Source organism: Haplochromis burtoni, unplaced genomic scaffold (assembly GCF_018398535.1).
Source record: "Haplochromis burtoni strain Fernald_Lab_line unplaced genomic scaffold, NCSU_Asbu1 Contig_389, whole genome shotgun sequence".
NCBI classification, from domain to species: Eukaryota; Metazoa; Chordata; class Actinopteri; order Cichliformes; family Cichlidae; genus Haplochromis; species Haplochromis burtoni.
Genome location: NW_024582750.1, coordinates 414,245 through 440,297, shown reverse-complemented (window position 1 = coordinate 440,297; position 26,053 = coordinate 414,245). Strand labels below are relative to the sequence as shown.

Below are 26,053 nucleotides of genomic sequence, written 5' to 3'. Positions count from 1 at the left end.
ATATATATATATATATGTATGTATATATATAACAAAAGAAAGGAAAAACAAACACTCCGTGTTTCTTGCAGTGTATTCCCGTTCCAGGCCGGGGCTTTCGATTGGGTCAGTACTGCTGTCGCTGTAAAGAAGGATACTACAGCCCTGACGTATCGCCTCAGGACTCAGGTAAGTCAACAGATATTAAGTAATCTGTTGGTTTAACTGTGAAACTCCCTGGAGGTTGCTGCCTTAACTTTGACCTAGCAGCTCTGTCTATTGTTTTATGTCCAGATTGGGGGGGGAGGGGATTTACAAAAATCAAATCTAAAAATATGTTTTTCTTTTTTCGGAGGGTCATAGTTGATTGACCACACTGTCAAAAATTGACCACTGTCACTTACTTGTATTATACAAAAAAAAAGTGTCAAATGTGTCATTTTTCTTTTTTTTCTGCTTTTGAGAAGCAAAGATATGGACATTACTTTTATTTGTTTTGCATCAAAGAACAAGAAAGTGATGGTAAAGTGCAAACTGTGCCCAGGCGACGATCAACTATCCACTGCTGCTAACAAATTAACTCTTTTCAAGCATCTGCAAAGGCAGCAGGCTACCAGGTCTCTTTAGGCTGGTTTTCATAGTAGTCAGACCGTTTCAATCATAGATGCAGCCACCATGACAGCACCCATTGGTTTTGGACCATCTACAACAACAGGAATTGTGCTAATTATTAAACCAGATCTTTCAAAGTCAAAATTCAAAACTAAAAAAGATTATTTCAAAATTAAGATGAATCATTTAGACCCAATCTATGCAAACCTTTAACATACTGTTTTAAGCTCCTTGTGGAGGTCGCATGTATATGAGGTTTTGCCATGGTTTTGTGTAGGTTGAATAGATGTGTGTGTCTGTATGCGATGCAGATGGAGCCCCTGTGAATGAGAGTGACAGCAATGGTATGTGTTACCCGAACATGCCCATCTGTCTCCCCTGCTGGCCGGGCTGTAAGAGCTGCCAGGACGGTACCCCATGCTGGGTGCAGGAGGACTGGCTTCTTAGGTCTGGTGTGCTCGCCATCCAGGGGGTCTTCATGCTCCTCATTTTCATCAGCATGCTGGTGGCCTACCGGCATCGTCGCAACCGGGTGAGTCACATCTTTTGGCTTAGCAAGGCCACCATATAGATCATGTTTTGATGGAAGGTTGACGGTGACTGCTGAGCCAAATACATTATGTTAAAAAAATCAATCCAGTTTTTATTCATCATCTTATTGTATGAAACTTTTAGTCTGATAATTAATCCTAATCATAAAATCAACCGCAGATGCAGCAGTAGTAGTAGCATAATCCACATTACATTAATGTGTGTTATATTCTGTAGTGTTGTTTGCAACAGCTTCTCATAATAGCTGTTCCTCTCCTCCTCCACCCCCAGCGGATCCGGGCTTCTGGCCTGCTGCTGCTGGAGACAATCTTGTTCGGCTCCCTGCTCCTCTACTTCCCGGTGAGTTTCTGACCGAGCCAGCCGACTGAGAGCCCCACAGATTAGAGCTCTTCACGGATCACTGCACAGCTCCATATCTTAGATTATGTGACAATGGACGATTTGTAGGGAGGGTGAATGGGTTGAGGGCGTGTATGAGAAATGCGAGGGCGTGTTCATCGTCGGCACATTTCATAACCTCCCTCAGCTCCGGTCATAGATTATCAATCAATCTTTAGATTCATTTTACCAATTAAAGAGGCGTTAACATAACCCGGATGTGATTTTTTTCTTTTAATCTATCTGAAAGTGTCAGTCAATTTGATCTACAGAGTGATTTAGTGTGTGCAGAGCTGGTCCTGTGCTCCGCATTACAGATGATTTAGTTTAATGTCGAGTGTGTGAACATGTTAATGGATTCTGGGCGTGAAATTTGAGAGTATAATAGAGCAATTATTCACTTCATAAGGTGCTTTGTATTTGGTGGTTGCATTAGATTGTATATTTAAAAAGAAACATGATCATATAATACGTGTGCATATGAGCGGCGGAAATGAGCTTTCTCTGAAGGGTGGCTGGCCTCTCCAACAGAGATAGGGATAGTTTGGCCATCTGGGAGGGGCTCAGAGTAGAGCCGCTGCTCCTCCACATTGAAAGGAGCCAGTTGAGGTGGATCGAGCATCTGACAAGGATGAGATGACTCATGACACGCTGGAGAAATTATATCCCTTGGCTGGCCTGGGATTGCCTTGTTGTTCCCCCGGACAAGGTGAAGGAGGTCTGGGCTTCTCTGCTTAGGCTGCTGTCCCCGCAACGGATGGATGATCATGAGACATGAGACGATCCTAATTCTGAAACAGGACTTTTCTTGGCCTTTGATTTGGAAGAGGCCAAGCTTTAGCTGAGGTGTGGTGAGATGGTGGGGTAGCATTGCTGCCCTGCATTCTTGAAGTGTGGGGTCCAGGGTGCTTGCAGTTGCGGGTGCTGGCTCTGGACTGGGTGACCGGCTTCTTTCGGCTGGCTGCTTCCTGGGGTCATGGCAATTCTGGAAAGTCGCAGGGCTAATACAAAGAGACAGACAACTATTCACACTTACATTCATACCTATGGGCAATTTAGATTCACCACCTATCCTGACCCCACTAACTGCATGTCTTTGGACTGTGGGAGGAAGCGAGCCCACACAAACACAGGAAGAGCATGCAAACTCTTAAAAAAAAATAAAAAGGATAAAATAAAAAGAAACTGGATATCAAGATGAGCCTATAGAGAGTTTATAGAGCTCCTCTTGGCAAAGTAAATGTGGGTGCAGACCATATGCAGCTTGTTAGAGCTGTAGGCAGGTCAGCTTAAAAAACAAAACAAAATGCTGACTTTAATATTTGAAGAATATTTAAGTGATGATCTTCAAAGCTATTTTTTTTACAGTATAATATATAGGATGCATTCATTTTTAAGGTTTATTGAATCTGATATCCAAAAGTAAGATGTGTAGTGGATTGCAGTGTTTTGCACACACAGTTAAGTGGACCTATTATGTTATATACAGTGGGGCAAAAAAGTATTTAGTCAGCCACCGATTGTGCAAGTTCCCCCACTTAAAATGATGACAGAGGTCAGTAATTTGCACCAGAGGTACACTTCAACTGTGAGAGACAGAATGTGAAAAAAAAATCCATGAATCACATGGTAGGATTTGTAAAGAATTTATTCGTAAATCAGGGTGGAAAATAAGTATTTGGTCACCTCAAACAAGGAAAATCTCTGGCTCTCACAGACCTGTAACGTCTTCTGTAAGACGCTTTTCTGTCCCCCACTCGTTACCTGTATGAATGGCACCTGTTTGAACTCATCATCTGTATAAAAGACACCTGTCCACAGCCTCAAACAGTCAGACTCCAAACTCCGCCATGGCCAAGACCAAAGAGCTTTCGAAGGACACCAGGAAAAGTATTGTAGACCTGCACCAGACTGGGAAGAGTGAATCTACAATAGGCAAGCAGCTTGGTGTGAAAAAATCAACTGTGGGAGCAATCATCAGAAAATGGAAGACATACAGGACCACTGATAATCTCCCTCGATCTGGGGCTCCACGCAAGATCTCATCCCGTGGGGTCAAAATGATCATGAGAACGGTGAGCAAAGATCCCAGAACCACACGGGGGGACCTGGTGAATGACCTGCAGAGAGCTGGGACCAAAGTAACAAAGGTCACCATCAGTAACACACTACAACGGCAGGGAATCAAATCCCGCAGTGCCAGACGTGTTCCGCTGCTGAAGCCAGTGCATGTCCAGGCCCGTCTGAAGTTTGCCAGAGAGCACATGGATGATACAGCAGAGGATTGGGAGAATGTCATGTGGTCAGATGAAACCAAAGTAGAACTTTTTGGTATAAACTCAACTCGTCGTGTTTGGAGGAAGAAGAATACTGAGTTGCATCCCAAGAACACCATACCTACTGTGAAGCATGGGGGTGGAAACATCATGCTATGGGGCTGTTTTTCTGCCAAGGGGACAGGACGACTGATCCGTGTTAAGGACAGAATGAATGGGGCCATGTATCGTGAGATTTTGAGCCAAAACCTCCTTCCATCAGTGAGAACTTTGAAGATGAAACGAGGCTGGGTCTTCCAACATGACAATGATCCAAAACACACCGCCCGGGCAACAAAGGAGTGGCTCCGTAAGAAGCATTTGAAAGTCCTGGAGTGGCCTAGCCAGTCTCCAGACCTCAACCCCATAGAAAATCTGTGGCGGGAGTTGAAAGTCCGTGTTGCTCGGCGACAGCCCCAAAACATCACTGCTCTCGAGAAGATCTGCATGGAGCAATGGGCCAAAATACCAGCTACTGTGTGTGCAAACCTGGTAAAGACCTATAGTAAACGTTTGACCTCTGTTATTGCCAACAAAGGTTATGTTACAAAGTATTGAGTTGTATTTTTGTTATTGACCAAATACTTATTTTCCACCCTGATTTACGAATAAATTCTTTACAAATCCTACCATGTGGATTCATGGATTTTTTTTTCACATTCTGTCTCTCACAGTTGAAGTGTACCTCTGGTGCAAATTACTGACCTCTGTCATCATTTTAGGTGGGGGAACTTGCACAATCGGTGGCTGACTAAATACTTTTTTGCCCCACTGTATGCTGTTACAGTGGTAGGTGCTTCTATGAAACAGAGTCATCTTACAAGTAATCCATGCAAACAAAAAGCTCAGGATTCAGGACTCTTGGCTCTGTGTGATGTCAATAAGAAGGGCGAACTCTGCAGATACAGAAGCCCCTCCCACATGTCATTCAAACCTATCGATGATGGGCAAACTAAAATATAGTCAAGTCATCTCACCTTTATTCAGATAGCAGCCTGCAGGTATATTTGGTATCCATTTAAGAGCTAAATAATAATAACAATGCCAGTAATAAATGCAAATATCATAAATGTCAATTTACGTGAATAAGTACTTGTAAATGTAAATGTAGATTTAATGTAATAGAGGCAGATGATCTGCGGTTGCAACCCTTAAAGGGAGCAGCTGAAAGAAGAAAAAGAAATGTAAATGCAGAGATACATGTGTCAGTTCATTTTGTGTAGAACTATACAAAATGATGATGCAGATGAAAGCATGGAAGGCAAGAATATACAAACATGAATACAGGATATATTTCAGTTATGAAATTAAAGATCTAAAACCTGCTGTGGTGACGTAAGAGGTGGAAGCAAGACTGGAAATGAGCAAATATTTGGGATCATGTTGAGTGAGGGTTTTTTTTTTAATTCAAAGGTGACCTGCAGCCCACATAGCTGACTGTAGTTCTGAAAGCCCCAGATGAAAGGTCAGAGTTCGGTCTGTCATCTCACTGGGGTGTCGCTGAAGTAAAGTTGCCATTTCATCTACAAATAAATCCCCTGCATGAAGGAAGGTTGTTGACCATCCCACCAACATACTCAAGCTGGTTTTGAAATCCACCATGACCCGTTAACGTAGCAGGATTTTCTAATGTCAACAAAAAAAGATCAATATGAGTGTCTCGGTGTAGTAGCACCTGTAGTAGTAGGTACCCTTTGGCTACTTAGTAACTACTTTTTAGAGAACAACAACTGTTGTCCCTCTGCACTCATTAGTTCAGCTTTATAAGAACAGCAGCTTTATTTTTATATTAATGAACTGAACTGGTTTTATTGAGGAGGATTTGAGCTTTATTATTGGATATCACTGGCATCTAGAAGACATCAGGATATCTGTGTTCTCATTTTTAGCCTCAGCTTTAAAGTCATTTTTTGAGTATATAGTTAATAAAGACAATGTCAGATCAGAGGAGAGCTTGGTTTTGAGCCCCATGATGCAAATCTGCACTGGCGAACACAGGTTCCCAATAAATAATCACTGGAGTTACTGGATTCTTGGATTGATTCATTTATTCTGTCATTGATTGTTTTATTTTGCTCAGCTTACTCACTGCACTATATCTTTGGGTTGACCAATCACATTATTTCTTTCTGCTGTGCAGCTCCATCTATAACAGAGACCCCAATCTGTGTTTGTGTGCTGGCCATTTATACTGATTAAACGGGCCTTCCTGCCATGACTTTTGTTCTATAAGTTGTCACTCTAAACAGTTTATTCTGTATAAGCAGTTTGAACACAGTGATGTATGTTTGCATTTACATTATCACAAGATATAGATTATGCTCTTATCCTGAGTGGCTGACACTGTTTTGCTCATGCTACCATCACAGCAAAGTGATTACAGTCAGGCGTGATGTGCGCTTATACGGACAGCAGAGGCATCAGTAAAAACAGATGTGGTGTGTGTATGTATACACTACCAGTCAAACCTTTGGACACACATTGTCATTGAAGGGTTTTTCTTTATTTTCATGATTATTTACATCATAGAAGACTTCAAAACTATGAATGAACACATATGGAATTATGTAATAAACAGTGTGAAGTGTGAAACAACTCAAAACGTGTTTGAAATTGGATTAGATCAAAATAGCCACCCTTTGCTTTGATTACGGCTTTGCACACTCTTGGCATTCCATCAATGAGCTTCATGAGGTCGGCACCTGAAATGGTTTCCCAACAGTCTTGAAGGAGTTCCCAGAGATGCTGAGCACTTGCTAGCCCTTTTGCTTTCACTCTGAAGTCCATCTCATCCCAAACTATCTCAAATGGGTTTAGGTCAGGTGACTGTGGAGGCCAGGCCATCTGGGGCAGCTCTCCGTGTTGGTCAAATAGCCCTTACACAGTCTGGAAGCATGTTTGGGGAACTCAAAGTTTTGGCAATTTTGTGGACTGACTGACCTTCAGTTCTTAAAGTAATCGTGGACTGTTGTTTCGCTTTAATTAGCTGACTGGTTCTTTCCATAATATGAATTCTAACAGTTGTCAAATAGGGCTGTCAGCTGTGTACCAACCTGACTTTTGCACAACACAACTGATGGTCCCAACTCCTTTAAGAAGGCAAGAAATTTCACAAATGAACCCTGACAAGGCACACATGTGAAGTGAAAACCTGTTCAGGTGACGACATCATGAAGCTCACTGAGAGAAGGCCAAGGATTTGCAGCGCTGTCAGCAAAGCAAAGGGTGGCTACTTTCACGAATCTTAAATATAAGAGATATTTAGAGTTATTTATCAATTTTTTCTTTGCTACATAATTCCATATATCTTGCTTCATATGTCCAATGTCTTCAGTTTGTCAATGTGGAAAGTATTTAAAAAATAAAGAAAAAACATTAAATGAGAAGGTGTGTCCAAACTTTTGACTGGTAATGTACATACAGTGGTGTGTTTACCTCCTTCTATTTTTTGATAAGTTTGTCACACTTAAATCTGTTAGATTATCAAACAAAATTGCATATTAGACAAAAATAAGACAAGTAAACACAAAATGCAGTTTCTAAATGAAGGCGTTTATTTTTAAGGGGAAAGAAATCCAAAACCTACATGGTGAAAACGTGATCGCCCCCTAAACCTAATAACTGGTTGCGCCAACTATCTATACACCAATAGAAACTGTTGGTTGGTTGTGTATAGCTGTAGTTTTTCTTTTACTAAGCATTTCTTTCTTTGTCTCTGCAGGTCTTTATCATGTACTTCAGGCCAAGCACCTTCAGGTGCATCCTGCTCCGCTGGGTGCGAATGCTTGGTTTCTCCATTGTCTACGGCACAGTCACACTTAAGATGTACAGGTAGGTTAGCACTGAGAGTAGTCGATACTAACATTTAATGTAGTTAAAATTAAGTGCTTCTGTTTAATACCTTCTCCTTAAACATCAAAGCACAGTGGTTAATGGCTTTGAATAAATGCTCAATTTCTTGAAAAATACATGAACTTTACTGTAAAATATTTAGTTTATTTTACTGGAAGATATTTTGTATGATCTTTTTCTGAGTGAGCTGGAAGGAAATTAGGCCTATTTATAAATCCACAACTGCATTCAGTTATAATTAAATAACATTTGGGTTCAGTGAGTATCTACAAATATAAATCTCATATCAAATAATATGAAATTGATCATATTTGTCATATATTTTATATGTTTTGATACAGACACTATTTGTGGTCAAAGAGCAACTTGTATACGATGGTTTCCACATAACATAGTATTTTTATTTATTATTTAAAATTGATAAGTTAATTGAGTTTTTGGAGTACTGGGAGGACAATAGATGTCTGTTTTGTTTTGCTTTTTAGGAAACAAAACTATATTATAAAGAGACTATAAAATGATTCATTTCAAAACTAAGTTAAACCACTTGCCTTTAAGACTGTGTAATTTTATGGGGGGAAAAGAGCATGTTCCTCTTGAATTTATATGCGTATACTTATCAGCTAAACTTTGCTAACTTGTACACCCAGAGTGTACCATAAATGGGAAGACTTTGTTTCTGATTTCTGTCCTTTCAAATAAACATTGAGTGATTTATTGGGGATTTTCTCAAATCCACAAAGGTCTACGTATAAGCTAAATGTATACATACACTCACACTAATATTTGGTTAAACGTCACTTGGCAGGTTTCAAGTTGCACCTTGATCCTGGATCTTTTGATAGCCATCAACAAGTTTCTGGAATAACTTTGGCTGGAGATTTGAACACCCTTCTTGGCAAAATTGATAGAGTTAATTTAAATTGGTTGGTGTTCTGTCACAAACCTCGGTTTTAAGCATAGTCCCTAAATTTTCAATAGGGTTGATGCTTAAAGAGCTTTGGGAAGTTCATGTGTTAGCTTACTTTCTTAATCCATTCCAAAACCAATTGGAACACCCAATTATGTCCAAGTTTTCACCATCTGTTTATTTAAGGTAACACTGAATAATTTGTGATAATCGGTGATTTCTGGGTTGTTCCTAAACTTCCTAACCAATCTCTTCTGTCACCCTTCGGGTCTTCTGCCAGACCTTTGCAAAGTGGTGACACATCTGGATGACTTGTACTTATCTACAGTTGTTTGAACTGATGATCTTGAAATCTGCAGTTGTTTAGAAATAGCTCCAAGAGATCTCCCCAGCTTGTATAAATCTGCAATTATCGTGGAGAGCAAAAATTCTTCTGTGGATTTTTGTCTAACTTACATTACTTACTTTGAACCTAATTCCACTGATATCAAAAGTCTCTCCAGGCAAAGACATCTCTCAAGAAACTTCATATTGAAGTGACATCAAATTCAACACTCAGTCACTGACTTTACTGTTTACTACAAGTTGCACCAGTTTGTCTTTAGTACCCAAATACTCCACATTAAGGGCCAATACTGCTCTTGTTTTGGACCAGAGTACTGAAGGTGTTCCTGTCACGCACAGCCCAGAGAATGCCCTACATGTCCAGCCTCCATTTACTGAGAATTCTGGGAGTGATGCTGATGACAGTCAGCTGGTTCCTGTGTGCATGGACGGTGGGTGTTATGCAGAATCGTGACAGAAACATTCCAGTCTTCATCACAACCAACACACCTGATGGACAGGGCTTCAACATGTGTTACCTTGACCGCTGGGACTACATGATGGCTGTAGGTAAGTAAACTACATGTAAAGAACCTGTTAAGAGTATCAACAGCATCATTAAACATACAGTAGCTGTTACAGTGATTCTATTAAATCTCAAAGTGTACCTATGTCTATATCTATGTACAGTTATGATAAAAAGAAAGTAAAACCTCTTTCACCTCTAAGTCTTTATGCATAAGGACATAATAAAGATAATCTGATTCATTTTAGGTCTAAGAATTCAGTAAATACTACTTTAGATGTGTCATCATCATAATCAGGCTAGAGCCTAACCCAGCTGTCATAGGGCGAGAGGCGGGGTACACCCTGGACAGGTCACCAGTCTATCACAGGGCCAACACATAGTGACAGACAAGCATTCGAACTCACATTCACACCTATGGGCAAGTTTACAACTTTATTATTATAGTTCATTACAAGTCCATTTTTATACTTATTCCTTAAAGCAATAAATTAGCCAACAAAGTAGAAGGCAGCGTTGGTACAATAAAATCCAGTGGGGCACACAGGATCACGTTGTCAGAAATTCACTGGGATTATCTTGACAATTTAAGTTCTAGGTAAAAATAAAAAAGTATACATCAGTAAATAGCTGGCCATTAAATTATAAGAAACCAGAATATATCTTAAAAAATAATTTCACTGTTGAATAAGCTTAAATGAGACTTCTTTGAATTGCATTCAAGAAAGGTATTTAAGTTGTCACCAGTATTAAGAGCTTTAGCGCACAACATAAAGCACCACAAAACTACTGTTAGAGTGAAGTAAAACCAGTTTCAACATTTGTACTGTGTATTCTTGAACATCCAAGTGATTATAAAGTCTTCTGCTACAGCTGAGCTTCTGTTCCTGTGCTGGGGGAGTTCACTGTGGACTGCTGTAAGGCCAGTACCCTCAGCTTTCCATGAACCTCGTTACATGGGCATCGCCATCCACAATGAGCTGCTTCTCTCCTCTCTGTTCCACCTGTTCCGGTAAACAGTAACCAAGACCACTAAGGTCAATGTGTCTGAAAAGAAAGGCAGTAAAGCCCATCACATGCTTAACAATATGTCTGTGTACCATACGAAATAGAAAGCCAACACACGTTGACGTGGGATGATTCTATATTTTCTGCTTCCCACAGATTTACCTTTCCATCTCTTCATCCTGATTGGATGCTTCTGCTCTCCTTCACACACACCCATGTCACCATCACTGTGACACTCGCCCTGCTCTTTGTTCCCAAGGTATTCCACATTTTTATGTCCATAGTGCCAGAGTAGACTAATTATACAGTAAGAATTAGTGCTGTCAGCGTTAATCTCATTGAAATGACGTTACACCATAACCTCGTTAACGCAGACCGCCCTGTGCGTGGGGCTGCACTGTGTCAATGCGTTAGCGCTGTTAGCTGGTTAACACATTAGCGCCGTGCATGATCCGCGTTAACTCGCTAATGGAGATTTGCCGCGTTAACGTCATTTTGACGAGATTTACGCTGACAGCACTAGTAAGAATAGAAAAAAAGTCATGGAAAATGGATTAGCACTTTTCTACTGCCCTTGGCAAAAATTTTTTTTACTACAAGCCTCATTCACACACATTAAAATATTGTCTAACAGTCACATACACACTCACATGGATGCATCAGGGATAACCCTGTGTTCTGTATCTTGCCCATGGATATTTCAACATTCAGAGTAGCTGGGACTCAAACCACTTATTTTCTGATTGGATGACATGCTGTAAAAATCTAAGATAAGATAAGATAACCTTTATTAGTCCCACACGTGGGAAATTTGTTTTGTCACAGCAGGAAGTGGACAGTGCAAAAGTTATGAGGCAAAATGATATCTCACAGTATTCTCAAACTTGTTAGCTTTATCTTTAACTACTTTAAGCATGTAACTCGACTTTATGTTAAATATAAGACCTCGTTATATAATGCTAACGATAACCGCTAACTCAGCATGGTCTAGTTCTGCTTGAAAGCCAGCCAGTATGCTAATGTATGCTAAATGCTAATATGTATTAAGCTAACATGCTACATTTACTTAGATATCATAAAATGTTGGTGGAACTCACCGCTGTTGCCAAGTGTTTACTCATAGGAGTTCGTCTGATTGTTGGGGTTTCCTCTTTATTATTGTAGCTTCTTTACCTTACAATATAAAACACATAGAGGTGACTGTTGTTATGATATGGTGCTATATAAATGAAGTAGAATTCAACTGAAGTGGAAAGCCTTCCAATCAGTCCTTCTAGTTAAACAATGTTCAAGACTTCTTTCTGTATGTGTAATTATTACTTATGGACTGTGTTGAGTCAAAACCAGTTATCTTACATGTGCTTCTCTCCTATGTGTTCCACAGTTCCTTTATGTATCCAAACCTGGGAGAGAGGAGATTGCAGCAGAGGTGTATGAAGATGAAGTTGACCTGCGGCGCTCTGGCTCCTACCTCAACAGCAGTTTTCACTCTGCATGGAGTGAGCACAGTGTGGACCCTGATGACTTTCGGGTAAACACTGTTGTCCCCACAGAACGATGTTATCACTTTGCAGTAGGGCATAATGCACATAATATGGAAGAAATTCCAAAGGCTACATTTAAAAAAGAAAAAATAATTATCCCTTAATTTTAATTATGTTTATATGTAGATTCAATAAACAAATGGTAAATATGTTATAAATGAAATCATAAAGTAACAGTAAATACAGTTAACTGTAGACTGAACAAATTTCTATGAACTTTCTCCACCCTTCAATCCTTTGCTTTAACCTGAACTGTGTTCTTCATACTTGAAAACTCTTTACCTATCCTGACTCTCCTTGTCTTTTCCTCTTCTCAATCATTTCAACCTCTATCTCATCAATTCCCTCCTTTCTTCATATGCATCAGGATGAACTGAAGAAATTATATGCCCAGTTAGAAGTCCACAAGACGAAGAAGATGGCTGCAAACAACCCTCATCTACCTAAAAAACGAAGCTCTCGATGTGCACTGGGGAGATCCCTTATAAAACGCATAGCTGAAATCCCAGAAACGATGAGCCGCCAGTGCAGCCGTGAGGAGAAAGATGGATCCTTCCGCAGTAGAAGTGGGAATCATTCTGACTCTTTTAGAAGGTCTACAGAGACGGTCAGTATCAGTTACAGAAGTTCAATGAAGTCAGCATCTCTATCACCATCACCATCCATGCGTAAGTCGCAAAGTGATCATCACTATGTCAGGGAACGAGACTCTTTGCACACCTCCACATTAAGGGCCAATACTGTGAAGAGATCCTCACAGCGATCTGAGACAGACTCCTTGGATATACCACCAGGGGTCTGTAAGTCAGCCAGTGCCCAGAATCTGACGATTGATACCAATCTCTTGCATCCTGATCACAACAGACTTCATAAATCTTGGAGCCTAACCTCAACTACCAGCCATTCTATGGAGAATATACCCAAGGTTAACAGAGCCAACACAGTGAGGTCGAGGCCAAGCCTTTCTATAAGTGACCAGACCAGGAGTGCTCTCAAATCTGAGTCATTTGACAAGGCTGAAATCTGCCCTTGGGAGGTGGAGCCAGAACAGTCAAGTGACAAGAACCAGAAGCATGTCACATATGCAAACTCTGGGGATGATGAGGAAAAAAGGCCACCATCTCCAATTGCACTTATCTGTCCTTGGGACCATTTGCCACCTGTAGAAAAGAAGTCTTCTATGGACAAAGGCCTACAAGGTGAAACCGAGTCCCCCAGGTCTACCATGTCTACAAGTGCACCTGGTTCTCCAAGACCAAAGATTGCAAAGGATCAGCGTGTTTTCTCTTTCCGCACCACTACAACCGCTAAGTGGCTGACTGTGAAAACATTGATGGGATCAATTGATGCAGCTAGCAGGTCCAGCAAGGATGGAAGCTTAAATAGAGAAGATTCTATTTCGCAAAAAAGTCAGGAAAGTGCTTCAACAACACCAAGGTCAGGAACATCAAGACATCCTAGCATTGAAAAGAGGTCACTCCAGAAAAGAAGCATGACAACAGCAGATGGAAAACCATGTCTTGTTAAGCAGAATGCAGTCAGACTCTCTTCTGGGGATTCCTCTGACAGAAGCCCACGAAGGCTTGTAATTGTAAAATCTTCTATCCATCCATGTGATTCAGAAGATATGCAAAAAGATGGGACATATGAACACGTGCTTTTATCGAGGCAGAGTAGTAAACGTAGTAGTATAAGTTCTATAAGCAGCTCCAGAACCCCTTCAACTCACAGAAGAGGTAGTTATCGAATTACTCCAACCCGTAATGTTCCTCATACAGATGTATGTTCATGGGATATCGCTAGTGGAGAGGGACCAAAGAAGCAGCAGAGCATCAAAGCAGATGTCTGCCCTTGGGAATCACAGGTATCTGAACGATCTAACGTATGTCCTTGGGAATCTCAAGAGCAAGCGAACATGAGAAGACGAGGAAGTGGTCATGGAGAAGTGGGTCCTTTGGAATCTCAGGATATTCCAGTTGTTTCTCACACTATCCTTTCTAAAGATTTACAGGCACAGCAGCCTTTAAAAGGCATATTAAACACATGTCCCTGGGAGACTTCAGAGTCTCCCCAGCCTTCAGGAATACAAACTAATGAATACGCTAATGTTTGTCCGTGGGATATGCAGGACAAGGTTGAAGGTGTATACGAAAATTTAAATCCTTTAGAAAACAGGGGAACACTGACAGTGCCCCTTCAGCGAGAGGTCATGAAAGCTGCAATCTATCCTGGTGCATCAAGTAATGAGCAACATTACCATGCAATATCACCTGCCTCAAACTGGGGTAAACACATAAACAAAGCAGCAGCAAGTTCTCCATGGGATTTCCCTGATCCCCCGACAATCAAGGAAAATATTTGCCCATGGGAAGGCAGTAACACGGAGCAGACAATTACAGAATCAACTCCACAAATGACAATAAAGGTACATATTTGTCCCTGGGAAAGTGAACAAGACAATCCAGAAGATTTAGAAATAGATACCTCACTTTTGAAAGCTACTTCAGAACATACTGATCGAAAAGACAGCACAAGAGTTAATGTATGCCCCTGGGAAACAGCACTACCTGAAAAAACTGCAGCGACCAAAACAATGTCTCAAGAACTTAAAAAGCCAGCAGAGGTTTGTCCATGGGAAATAGAGGAACCCGAATCAGGAAAGCCAGAGATCCCCAAAATATCAGAGAGCACCGCTCGAGCAAATGTTTGTCCATGGGAAACAGGTGAAGCAGGGACAGTTAAAACTGAAGTATCAAACGCATCTGAAAAACTACAAAGGAAGGGCATTTCCCAGGAAAATGTTTGTCCACTGAAAACAGAAACCCCCAAAGTTCTGAAAAAGCAAGACAGCACAAAAGCAGATGTTTGTCCATGGGAGACTGAAGACACTATGGCTGCCAAAAAGAACGATAGCATTAAAGAAAATGTTTGTCCGTGGGAGACTGAACAACCAGAAGTTCTTAAAAAACAAGATAGCACTCAGACAGATGTTTGTCCATGGGAGACTGAAGAACCAAACATTCTCCAAATACAAGATAGTGCTCTGGCAAATGTTTGTCCGTGGGAGACTGAAGAACCAAAAGTTCTGAAAAAACAAGATAGCACTCGGACAGATGTCTGTCCATGGGAGACAGAAGAACCAAACATTCTCCAAAAACAAGATAGCACTCGGACAGATGTTTGTCCATGGGAGACAGAAGAACCAAAGGCTGCCAAAAAGAACGATAGCACTAAAGAAAATGTTTGTCCATGGGAAACAGAAGAACCAAAAATTCTCCAAAAACAAGATAGTGCTCTGGCAAATGTTTGTCCGTGGGAAACTGATGAAACCGTCCAAAAGAAAAGTATCACTGGAGCAGGTGAAGACAAAAATGATATTCCCAACAGTGACAAGGATGTCATAGAAAGTCAGAGCTGCCTTAGTGTCGAAGGAACTCCAGCAGACACAAGCCCTGAGCAAACAGATGAGTCTAAGGCAAACTTAGCCCTGGGCAGGCGAGATGCTCTGTGCCCTTGGGAGATGTTAAGGAGCACATCTGGCTCATTCACTGACAATGCGTCAGATATCTTTACATGGGAGCCAGAGAATATTCCAGAGGAAGACGAAGAGGACGATGCCGAGTGTGCTGCTGAAGCTCTTGTATTCCCACCTGACCTATAGCTTTATACTTTTGTAGATACTGTAGGCTCAGCTATAGAAGAGCTTCCCTGCAGCTGGCAACGGCAAAATTTCTTTCTGATGGATTATTAAACAATAATTAAAGAGTAGACTTGGTTAATGAAATTTGACAAACAGTCGGGCCATGCCCACATGTCTAAAATCCTGGAAGGCTAGACTTGGCTGGACACTCCAAGTTGTGCAGACCTGACTGAAAATACATTTTGTAATGTACATACAGAAGATTTATGTACCCCATACATTTAACAAAAAAAAGATTTTTACATGATAGAAGGGCATGTAAAGCAGTTAGCTGAAGTCCAATGTCTTTGTTTCTGTCCCCCATATTAAATGCAAATGATTTTGTGCGTCTTTGAGTGACGTCACTCAATTTTGCCATGAGATCAGTATATTGATGGCTGAGCTAAAATTATTACAAAAGCTGAAGTTAAGTCAGCACTACTCTCAAATAAAAGTACAACACAGGGTGTCTACAGATACGACACTTTGGAATAATCCTGCCCCATATAAATATACACCAGACAACTCAAAATTTCTTAAAAAATCATTTGTTCAAACTAAAATAAAATACAAACTGTCAAGCAGGAATACAATGGACACAGTTACATTTCAAAAGTATTGATAAAACTATGCATACTTCTTTGTTTGGGTGACTCATTTCCTGACTAAAAACTAGTGTTTACTATTAAAGTGGACCGACTATGCTTTCATTTTCGGTCATGCTCGCTGCCACAGTGGTAGCTGCTCATATTTGAACACAAAGTTTTTAATGGTGTGTGAAAATTATTCTGTGAGTCAATAGCTTGGTTTCAGACAGTTCTATCTACTGTGCTCATTATTTGATATCACTGGGAGGGGATATCCCTAATGTGGTCACCTCAGGCACCCACCAACTGTTTATACCTTCTGTTGTTGAGGAGCAACTAATCAAAAGGAAGATGGTCTAAAAAGATAGGAAAGAAAGATAAAACAGCTTGTTTCACACAGTGCATGAACTTAATCTGAACTCAGAGTCAAAGAAAAACATATGAAAAACATTGCAATCACCACAGAGCTGTTGTGTAATCACCTTTTGAAAACACTGCAGCTATTTGATAAGGCTGATTACTTTTTTAAGCACAAATGACTTAAGCCAAAAGTGGTTTGCACCACAGTAGTAAATGTTCCTTGGTTGTTTAACAGATCTTGACAATATTTTTTCTTTAAAGACAACATCTTATGATTATCAGATGGTCATCATTCGCTAATCACTTCTTCACATCAAACAATGCTTTTAATTTCAGTGTGTGATATTAGTGAATGCTACTTTAAGTTCTGAATCACTGCTCACAGATTTCAGAGTCAGCTTCCAAGTTAAAAAAAAATAGTAATATGTGGTAAATTCTGGACTTTAAATATCAGCAGTTGTTAGTTTAAGATGTAATTAAGCTGCATGTCCATGCCAGCAAATATTGTTTGAAATTCATTGATGGTTATCATCAGACTTTATGCTGCTACAGTGTCATACAGTGATTTTATTGCTTAACTCCAATTGTTGGCTCCAAGTCTTTTTTTTTTGTCAGTGGACTGACCTAGTTTTGTAAGCAATGTTTGTGTGTTGTTGTTTTTTTAATGAGTGTACTGTAAATTGTAGACACACATATTTAGAGAGAGTTGTAACACATCTTGATTTGTGCTTACAGTAATTTGTGAAAAGAAAACCAGGTGAGACACTTTATCTCATATTTCCTGAGTATATCCATCGCAGAAATAAATTACTCAATTTCTGTACATCTGACCATTTTATTTCTTACATGTGCACAATCAATTTAATAAAACAATAAGTTTGAGACAAAACCATCATGAAAAGAAGGTTTTATATGTGCAGTAGTATCTAAAATTCACCTGCTGCTTCCAGTGCGTCAACAACCAAAGCCCCTTTTCAATCAGAAACGAGCCTCATAGGGAAGCCTGGTTTCCTGCCGAAGTGGACAAATTATAACCAGCCACAGCCAACTTTTAAACAACATTTGGCCCATGAATAACACAGTCCGCCTGTGGTTCGATGAAAGGCGCAGCGCCCCCTGGTGGCTCATTTATACCACTGTACTGCCTCTGGTTTAGGAACTTCATAGTTCAGGGCATCAAATTCTTCCCCTGGCTTCAGCTCTGGACCAGGAATCATGACCGTCTAGAAGAAGAAAACAAAGTGGAATCTTATTTAAATGTTGGTGAAGTCCAAAAGCCTTCTGCAGAACGTGTGCTGGCATATTTTGTTCCAACAGCAATCAACGTTTATGATCAGAACAGCAGAAAGGTTTCATAAAAAGAAAAAAACTTCTCTAGTTTACATGTAATGTTTTACTCCTAAAACAATCTTTAGATCTCTATTCACAGTGGGGGAAAAGGTTTTCTTTTTAATACCATATTATTATATATTTATATATTATAATATATATATATGGTATATATGTATATCATATGTATTATAATATTATATGCATATATATTATATATACTCTCATCATATATATATATATACTATATATATATATATATATACTATATATACACACATACATAATATATACACACACATACATATCATATATATACACACACATACATACATCATATATACACACACATAATATACACACATATATACACATATATACACAAACATACATAAATATATATATACAACACATACGATATCATTATATATATATATATATATATATATAATAATATATATAATATATATAAATTTTATTTTATTTTTTTTTTTGTTTGAGTTCATGGACAAAATGCAAGGAGGCGTTTCACTGACAGATTGTGACTGACAGAAGGCAGACAGATACTAACCTGTATGATCAAAGCTAAAATAATTTATCTGTCACAAATGTCTCAATTAGTGACTAAATACTAGAATCAGAATTCATTAGAATATTAGTATTAGAATAAAAGGTATATACAGTAACTTATTCCAATGTTATCATGAACCTCTAGTAAAGACTGATCAGATTCTGATACATCACTTGAGGCATAGTTCCTTTTATTATACTGACATAGATTTCCTTTGCTTTCTTGCCCTAAAGCCCAAATAAGAGACAGACACTAATTGTTCACAGCTGATCACCACAATCTCTTATCGACAGACGAATTAGAATGAGGAGTTTAGTAAATCATCTTCACATCACATCATGGGTTTTTGACAGTATGACTAATGCTTTTTTTTGCAGAGCTCTGATGCTGATGGTAAAAAACACCTTCCAGGCAACATTACAGCTCCATCTGCCACATATATCTGAGCCACAGCAGGGACTGACTCACATATTTAAGGTGATTACATTCTCAGTTCTCAGCAGTGATGCATTTAATGCAAGCCATCTCCTGTGTCACTCTCGCTTTGCAAAGGTTTCTGTAGACTTAACACAACCTCCTGGTTTGCTTTTTCTTCACTGAATCTCCCTGACACGCTCGTGTGGGAGCAACTTATAACAGATTCACCTTAATGCAGCAGATCACCAGGTTTAAATTCCAGGTGACAGGAGTGGTAATTATTAACTACCTTTGACTCAAAACACTGTTCTACAGTATATTTCAGTAGAGCTGCAATTGTATTTACTTGCATTATCTTTTCAGACAAATTACATTTTACATACAAAATACGACTGTCTGCCGTGTAAAAAGTGCAGATTTCAACCTGCTATGATGCAGCCTACGACTGCCTAGTTTCATCTTGTTGTATGAATGTAGAATTGGGGTGACACAAGGAAATCATCTCCCGAAGTATTTAGAACAGATCCAGCTCAAACAGTAGAATAGCATCTCCTCTGATAACAATTGACGAGGCGGCTATCTGACAGAGCTTTTTTTCCCTGAAGATGTCAAAAAATGTGGATATCCTTTAGATAAAGTTGACTGCCCTTCTTGTTTTCTTTGTTGAGTAAGGCCAGAAGAAGCCACACATATAAGATGCATTTAAACAGCTTGTTTAACATGACTGCCGATTGTCATTTTTGTCCAGGGTCGTGGATTTTCAGTCACTGAAGAGGCAGCATTTGTAATATTAGCTACGTTTAGTCGGCTGTGACAGCTAGAAAGATGCTAAAATTGAATGGAAGTGCTCCCTTGGTCTTCATTGGTGCTCTATATTACAGTGTGACACTAATTTTGGATAGATGAAATGTATAGTAGTGTGTGCTTTCAAGGCTCTAGTCTGCCAGGTCCATGAAAACTGAGCTTAAACTGCAGAATACAGCACCCTGAAAAGTGAGACAGTTTCATGATAGAGGTCCAGAATAAAATTTAGTGTAAGGTGAAACTTTTTGTATTTTTATTTTTTATAGAAGAAAGGCTGAAGGCTATTCAAAAAGGACACAGAAATGTATTATATTTATGCAAAGAAAGAAAAAAATATCAAAGCTTGAAATAGCTAACAGATTTTGTCTGCCTTGTTCATGTGCCCATTAAAGTGAAGTATGAACAGGCCAGTTAATAACGGTATTTTAATTAGCATTTGACAGGGAGAGAGCCTTGGACCTCTGCCTTTTTCTTACTAAAAGATAAATGTTTAGAGTAGAGGGTCACCTTAATAATTGGATCCTTGGCAGGGGCCCAAGATGGCACTATTTTTCCATGTAACCGCCACCGGCCGTAGGGGTTGATGAGATGCCTTTCTATGACCAGGTACTCCAATACATCCTTCGGCTGCTCCTCGCTTCCCAGCATTAGCCTCCCGAAGCGGTCATAGATGGCCAGAGTCTGCACACAGACACAGACAGAGGTAAATTCAATTAGTCGTCTTAACACTAATTGTAACATGAACGCAAACCTAACCCTGCGTTTGATTTAGATTTTTCATCGCTTCCACAAACACAGTTGTTGTGGGACACACAGATTCCAAAGCAACTCTAAAAACTGGCTGCAGGGCTACTGGTTTCACTTCAGCTCACATGAAAATATTAAATTTGTCCCAGAAGGGGCATTTGAAAGCTGCCAGACAGTTAAAAATAAGAGCTGAATTACAGAAGGAGTAACTGACCAACAACATCGAAACCTGCAAAAAAGACATGCAGCCTTAAAATGTGTGTGTTCACAAGTCAAACGGCTTCTGGAATAAAATCAAACCTGCTTTTGCTCGTTTTATGTACTGACAGGGCAAAAAAGGTCGTTGGTATGTCATCTTTCAACAAGCCAATATAAAATGCTTTATGCTCCTGTCATGAACCAAACAGCAGAAGGCAATGTGATAACATACGCAGAACAGTTTTCAAAGAGAGTCCAATAAAATACAAGATTAGAAATAGAAACATGTCAAACAAGGGAGCAGCATCTCAGAAGTGATTCGTGTCCGTCTGACAAAGGGACACGTTCAGTGAGTGAGGAATAAAACTTATAATAAAACACTGAAAAATGTACTTGCTCAAAACTGTTCTGGACAATCTCACACACATGAAAACACCAACACACACAAATACTCATACTATACTGTACCTGCTTGGAGTGCATGCGAACCGTCACCTGCCCATACAGGTTGCCTTTGGAGACCATGTCAGGGCAGCGGGCATGGACCACCCTGGGTGGCTCCAGCGACTCCACAAACCTCCAGCAGATCGTCTTGTATCGGTTACCCCTTGTCATCTCCTGAACACAATGCAGCCGAACAGAAGGTTGAGTACAATAAAACAAAGAACTGAATTATCTCAAGGATCATCAAAGGATAAACTTACAGGATAACACCTCTCAGTCACCAAGGAGTGAAGTTTCTCCTTGTTGAACCTGAAATTCAGACGAAAGATTTTAATCTTCATCTCTAAAACTGAAGCCAGAGTTTTCATGACACGTTGCTTTACTGTGCATCAGCCTCTCGTATCTTTGTACATATATGTCATATACAGCTAGTAAAATGTATCACCCCCCAAAAAACATCCTCACTGAGCAAATGTGTACTTGTTGGTGACGGGTCGCTTGCTCTGAGTATTTCAGAAACTGCTGATATCCTGGGATTTTCCCACAGTATCATCTCCAAGGTTTACAGGGAACATCCAGTGAGCAGTCCGGCCATTCTCCTCTGTCCTCTACCAGCAACGAGGCATTTTTGCCTAGAGAACTACTCCTCTCTGAACACACCACATGTGGAACCTCGAATTAGATGGGTTACAGATGGGTGCCGCTCCTGTCAGCCAAGAACAGGAAAACTGACGCTACAGTTCGTATGAGCTCACCAAAATTGAAAAACTTGGTCTGACGAGTCTCAGATTCTGTTGCAGCATTCAGATGGTAGAGTCAGGATTTGCATAAACAACACGAAAGCATGGATCCATGTATTGTTCAGGTTGTTCTTGGTGTAACAGCATATGGGGGGATTTTCTTTGGGACCTTAGTATCAACTGCTCAACCTTTAAACTACCCGAGTATCTTCGCTAACCACAACCATCCATGATTTATGAGCACAGGGTATTCATCTCCTGATGGCTGCTTCCAGCAGGGTAACGCATGTCACGAAACTCTGACTATCTCAAGCTTGTTACTTTAACATAACTGAGTTCACTGCACTCATATAGCTCTCAATCTAATGGAGCTCCTTTGGGATGTAGTGGAACGGGAGATGCATATCATAGATGTGCAATCGACAACTCTGCAGCAACTGTGCGGCGATATGGTCAATGAATCTGTGCCAAAGACTTTAAGTCAGGTCTGAAGGCAAAAGGGGTCCAAGCCAGTACTAAAAAGGTGTACCTAATGAAGTGTCTGATGATGGTCTACAGATTAGGTTTGATTACTGTAAATGTGCATCATAACTATCATAATTCATTGTAATGTACTTTGGCTTACCACGATAACCTGTTTATCACTACAGGTTGTTTCATTATCAGAGCTGAAGGCTGCCTGAGTGCGTCTCTCACCTCTATAAAAATGTGCCACAGTAATAAACACTCCTTGTCAGTTGACTACGTGAGGTGAGACAGGGGTTTATTTTCTTACTGTGTCAGGGCGTGGTGAGCTTCAATAAAGATTTCTTGAGCTTTCTCTGCAAAATCCTTTGTTGTGAACACGGAGTCGTGCTCTTTGATTTTACGAATCCTGAAAGAACAAGAATACAGTTAGTTGACCATAAGATATTCAATGAATTCAATTAAGCAGCTGGATTGAGAAGATAATCGTTCTCAAAAATATCCAGAAAAGAAAAGTATCAGCACAGCGACAACACAAAGACACAAAGAAGAGAATCTCACGCCAGCTGTGAGGCGGCACTTTGTCGTATCTGTTCAGTACGTTGTTTCAGGCCGTCTTTAGACAGAGTGGAAAGACGAGCATCACCCTCCGGGGGTATGTAGGGGTCGAAGATTCCCGCTGGTAAAGAGAGCAGACATGACTGATCAGCCAGTGTGAAGCCTCTGAGCAGGGAAATGTTTCAAAATAAATCATTCCTGCTGACTGATTTAGCAAGAACAATATATAACCCTACTTAGAGCACTAAAACCCTCTGTTTAGCGTCTGTGTAGCACTGACATCTTATTCAGGACACTTAATAGCACCTATTCCTGGATATAAAATACATTTAGTATTAAAAAATAAAAATATAAACATACATTTTTCACATTTTTGTTAAATAACCACAGACAGACATGAAGGGGATTTTCCAGGCCTGGCTTTTTATAGAAGATAACCGCCTTAAAATATTCTGCAGTAGATCAAAAACGTGAGAAAACCATGAATCACCATATGAACATTGCCTGATGCTGCTGAAGTGAAACTGAACACAGTTACAGAGGTTTTGTCAGAGACACAATTTTAAAAAGTTTAAATTTCTTTTGGTATTGAACAGCAGAAATGAGGCCGGATGTCATTTTGGATTTAAAAAACAAACAAAAAAATGTCCGACAGCACCTTATACAGCGGTAGACTGGTGCATAATAAGCAACCAAAAAATGCAGAAAACAGAGATTTTTGATGGGAAACTGGTCTTTAAGTACGCCGAGATAGACCTGTGCAGGGAGTGTGATTTTATTTTGGGGAAGCAAAACAGCAAAAGTACGAGAAAATTCATGGCAACGTTTTTCAACGTGAAGCATAGTTTTGATCTTCTTTTGCTGCTGGTTCAGTGAATTTTGGTCGGAGAGCGATAAAACCTGCAGCTTCAGAATCTATGAGCTGTTGGCTTTCAGCCCCGACGACACGTGCACGTCTGTGTCGTCGGGCTGCGCTTTGTGTTTACATCTTTTTGTGAAATCGGTTTCCCTGCTCTTTAATCATTTGCTGTTTAAGCTGTTTGGCAGTTGAAACGCTGAGATTCTCGCATTTCTAATAAAATACATTTATCTTTAAAAATCGACTTGGGATTTAATTAACTTGTAATCTCTGTTTTTTCTTAGCTATGGGCAAATGAAACAATCAGGACCATCTTCACATTTTTACCCAGAACTTTTATCAACTGAAATATGGCAGAAAATTAACCTTTACCACGTCTAGTTATATGCTCTCTATACAATCAATTGTTGTATGTAAAGACGATGATTATGCTGTAACACCTAATTAGTAAAAGAAATGTAAACATAAAATATTGAATACTTATCTAAAAACAGTTCTATGACATGAACGCCTGTGTCTGAAGCAGGGAGGAAATGAAATATAGAATGGTCGTGTGAATTTTTAAACTGTTAGCTCAGCACGCCAGATTCCTTTTCAACAACATCTGTTACTGATCCTAATTTCATGTTGTATCTACAGATTACATTCAGCAGCCAGCTAATGAAAACTTGCTCCCAAAGCTAAAACTATTTAAACATAATGCCCTTGAATTAAGAAAAAGGTTTTTCCTCACTTTACTGTTATGCTGTACAATTTTTCAGTGCATGTTTACACAAAGTGTTATTATAAACTCTATAAAACGCAACAATAAATAGAGTTGATGTCCTCCAACTTATCTCTGTATCGTTTCCCTTTGCTTTAATCCCAGAGGTGTTTAACTTTCCATCGAATGGTTTTAATGCCCATTTTTATGTTACAATAGTTTCTGCCACTTAGATGTCTTCATTCACTTTTATCAAAAATTATTTACTTTTTCCTTTTACAATTATTATTTTCAGGTAGCTGTCTCTCCCTGAGCCTAATTGGAGGTTTCTTCCTGTTAAAGGGGAGTTTTTCCTTACCACTGTCACCAAGGAGGTCATCTCATTGTTGACGTTTTCTCTGTATTATTGTATGGGTTTAATCTTACAATATAAAGTCACTGTTATTATGATTTGGTGCTATATAAATTGAAGTGAACTGAATTGAAATTGAATTGTTATTAATTCTAGGGTTGTTGTTTTTTTTCATTTTTATTCATTCATATATATTTGATTTGAGTAGTTTTGGCCCATAAGTGATAAGTAAGGAAGCACGTAAGCATATCTCTCAACTGAATCCTTTTAGTTTTACTTCATTATGGCTTTTCTAATATAATTATCTTTGCATTTGGTGCTTTTTGCAGCATGCTATAGCATTTATTATCCTAAATGCTACCATGGATGTTTTATTTGTTCTAAGTGGTTCAATTCTGGTTTACATTTGTGTAACTTCTATCTTCTTTGAAGATACTCAGTCTTTTCAATAGTTTTAAAAATTTCTGAGGTGATGTTCACAGTAGGTTATTTATATGCATGAAAACAACACTGTTGCTTACTTTTGACAATAGATGGTTCCTAGGAGAGGAGTGCTAATATCCAGCATTATTCATTACCGTACTGGTAGATATGAAAAACTTAATGACCACAACGTGCTCTAGCTTCAGAAATAACATCTTATATGCATATCACTGATTTTAAGGGCCATTTTACCAGTGCAGGCGATATTGATTGGCCTCTCAAAGTACTGCTGCCTGAAGACGATGCCTGCTGCCCGGGCTTTGGCCTCTGTGTTTTCCTGCCTCTTCCCCTTCAATCCCACTGCTGGAGGGATAAAGTACCGCTTTTTGGTTCGGACCGGCAGGTAAAGTGGAATGGGATGTTGCACATCCAAAGACGTCTCAGCATTCTAAGAGGATGGAGACAAATATGTGTTTAACCACCACAGTTATCCTCTAAACTCACTGGCCCTGAATTCTACTTTTACAAAACCTAAACACTTCCAGCTTTTGTCTGCACTGTCAAAAAGAAATCTTTATCTTTAATACCGAGAGGGCTGTGCCCCTTACCCTGACAGGTATTTCTAATATTTTGCCTCCCTCACAGGTGTACATGCCTGGAATACCATGCGTTTTAGTTTATATTGAACTCAACTGTTGTGAAGTTGTGATCTGTATATCTTAATCTTGTCAAATACTTAACACAGTGAAAACCTCAAGCTACGTAGTATTGTTTCATCCAGCAAGATGAACACAAAGTCTCTCTTTAGTTTTATATA

General features: G+C 39.6%; 2 protein-coding genes and 1 long non-coding RNA gene across 4 annotated transcripts in view; 1 reads left to right on the top strand and 2 right to left on the bottom strand.

Annotated features, from left to right (window-relative positions):
- Positions 1 to 17,345, top strand: part of gpr179 (G protein-coupled receptor 179) — a 37,371-nt gene extending 20,026 nt beyond the window's left edge. The window contains exons 3-11 of one of the 2 annotated variants that reach the window (XM_005944042.2): positions 72 to 168; positions 903 to 1,123; positions 1,414 to 1,482; positions 7,558 to 7,667; positions 9,254 to 9,492; positions 10,322 to 10,460; positions 10,613 to 10,715; positions 11,841 to 11,987; positions 12,368 to 17,345. In XM_005944042.2, coding sequence (XP_005944104.1) covers positions 72 to 168; positions 903 to 1,123; positions 1,414 to 1,482; positions 7,558 to 7,667; positions 9,254 to 9,492; positions 10,322 to 10,460; positions 10,613 to 10,715; positions 11,841 to 11,987; positions 12,368 to 15,661 — 4,419 coding nt within the window. In that variant the 3' untranslated portion in view covers positions 15,662 to 17,345. Of the gene's footprint in view, positions 1 to 71; positions 169 to 902; positions 1,124 to 1,413; positions 1,483 to 7,557; positions 7,668 to 9,253; positions 9,493 to 10,321; positions 10,461 to 10,612; positions 10,935 to 11,840; positions 11,988 to 12,367 lie in introns of those variants that run through there. The other variant, XM_014340642.2, reaches the window with a different exon arrangement.
- Positions 10,655 to 11,903, bottom strand: LOC102310099. Its single transcript, XR_006052776.1, has 3 exons — positions 11,813 to 11,903; positions 11,107 to 11,629; positions 10,655 to 10,752 (listed from the first exon to the last, which is right to left on the bottom strand). It is a non-coding gene; the product is annotated as an uncharacterized LOC102310099 (long non-coding RNA).
- Positions 17,346 to 17,445: 100 nt separating the features above from the next.
- mrpl45 (mitochondrial ribosomal protein L45) overlaps positions 17,446 to 26,053 on the bottom strand; it is a 9,004-nt gene continuing 396 nt past the window's right edge. The window contains exons 2-8 of the mRNA XM_014340643.2: positions 25,489 to 25,684; positions 22,903 to 23,020; positions 22,652 to 22,750; positions 21,397 to 21,445; positions 21,161 to 21,310; positions 20,255 to 20,428; positions 17,446 to 17,849 (exon numbers count right to left, since the gene is read on the bottom strand). Coding sequence (XP_014196129.1) covers positions 17,751 to 17,849; positions 20,255 to 20,428; positions 21,161 to 21,310; positions 21,397 to 21,445; positions 22,652 to 22,750; positions 22,903 to 23,020; positions 25,489 to 25,684 — 885 coding nt within the window. The 3' untranslated portion in view covers positions 17,446 to 17,750. The remainder of the gene's footprint in view (positions 17,850 to 20,254; positions 20,429 to 21,160; positions 21,311 to 21,396; positions 21,446 to 22,651; positions 22,751 to 22,902; positions 23,021 to 25,488; positions 25,685 to 26,053) is intronic.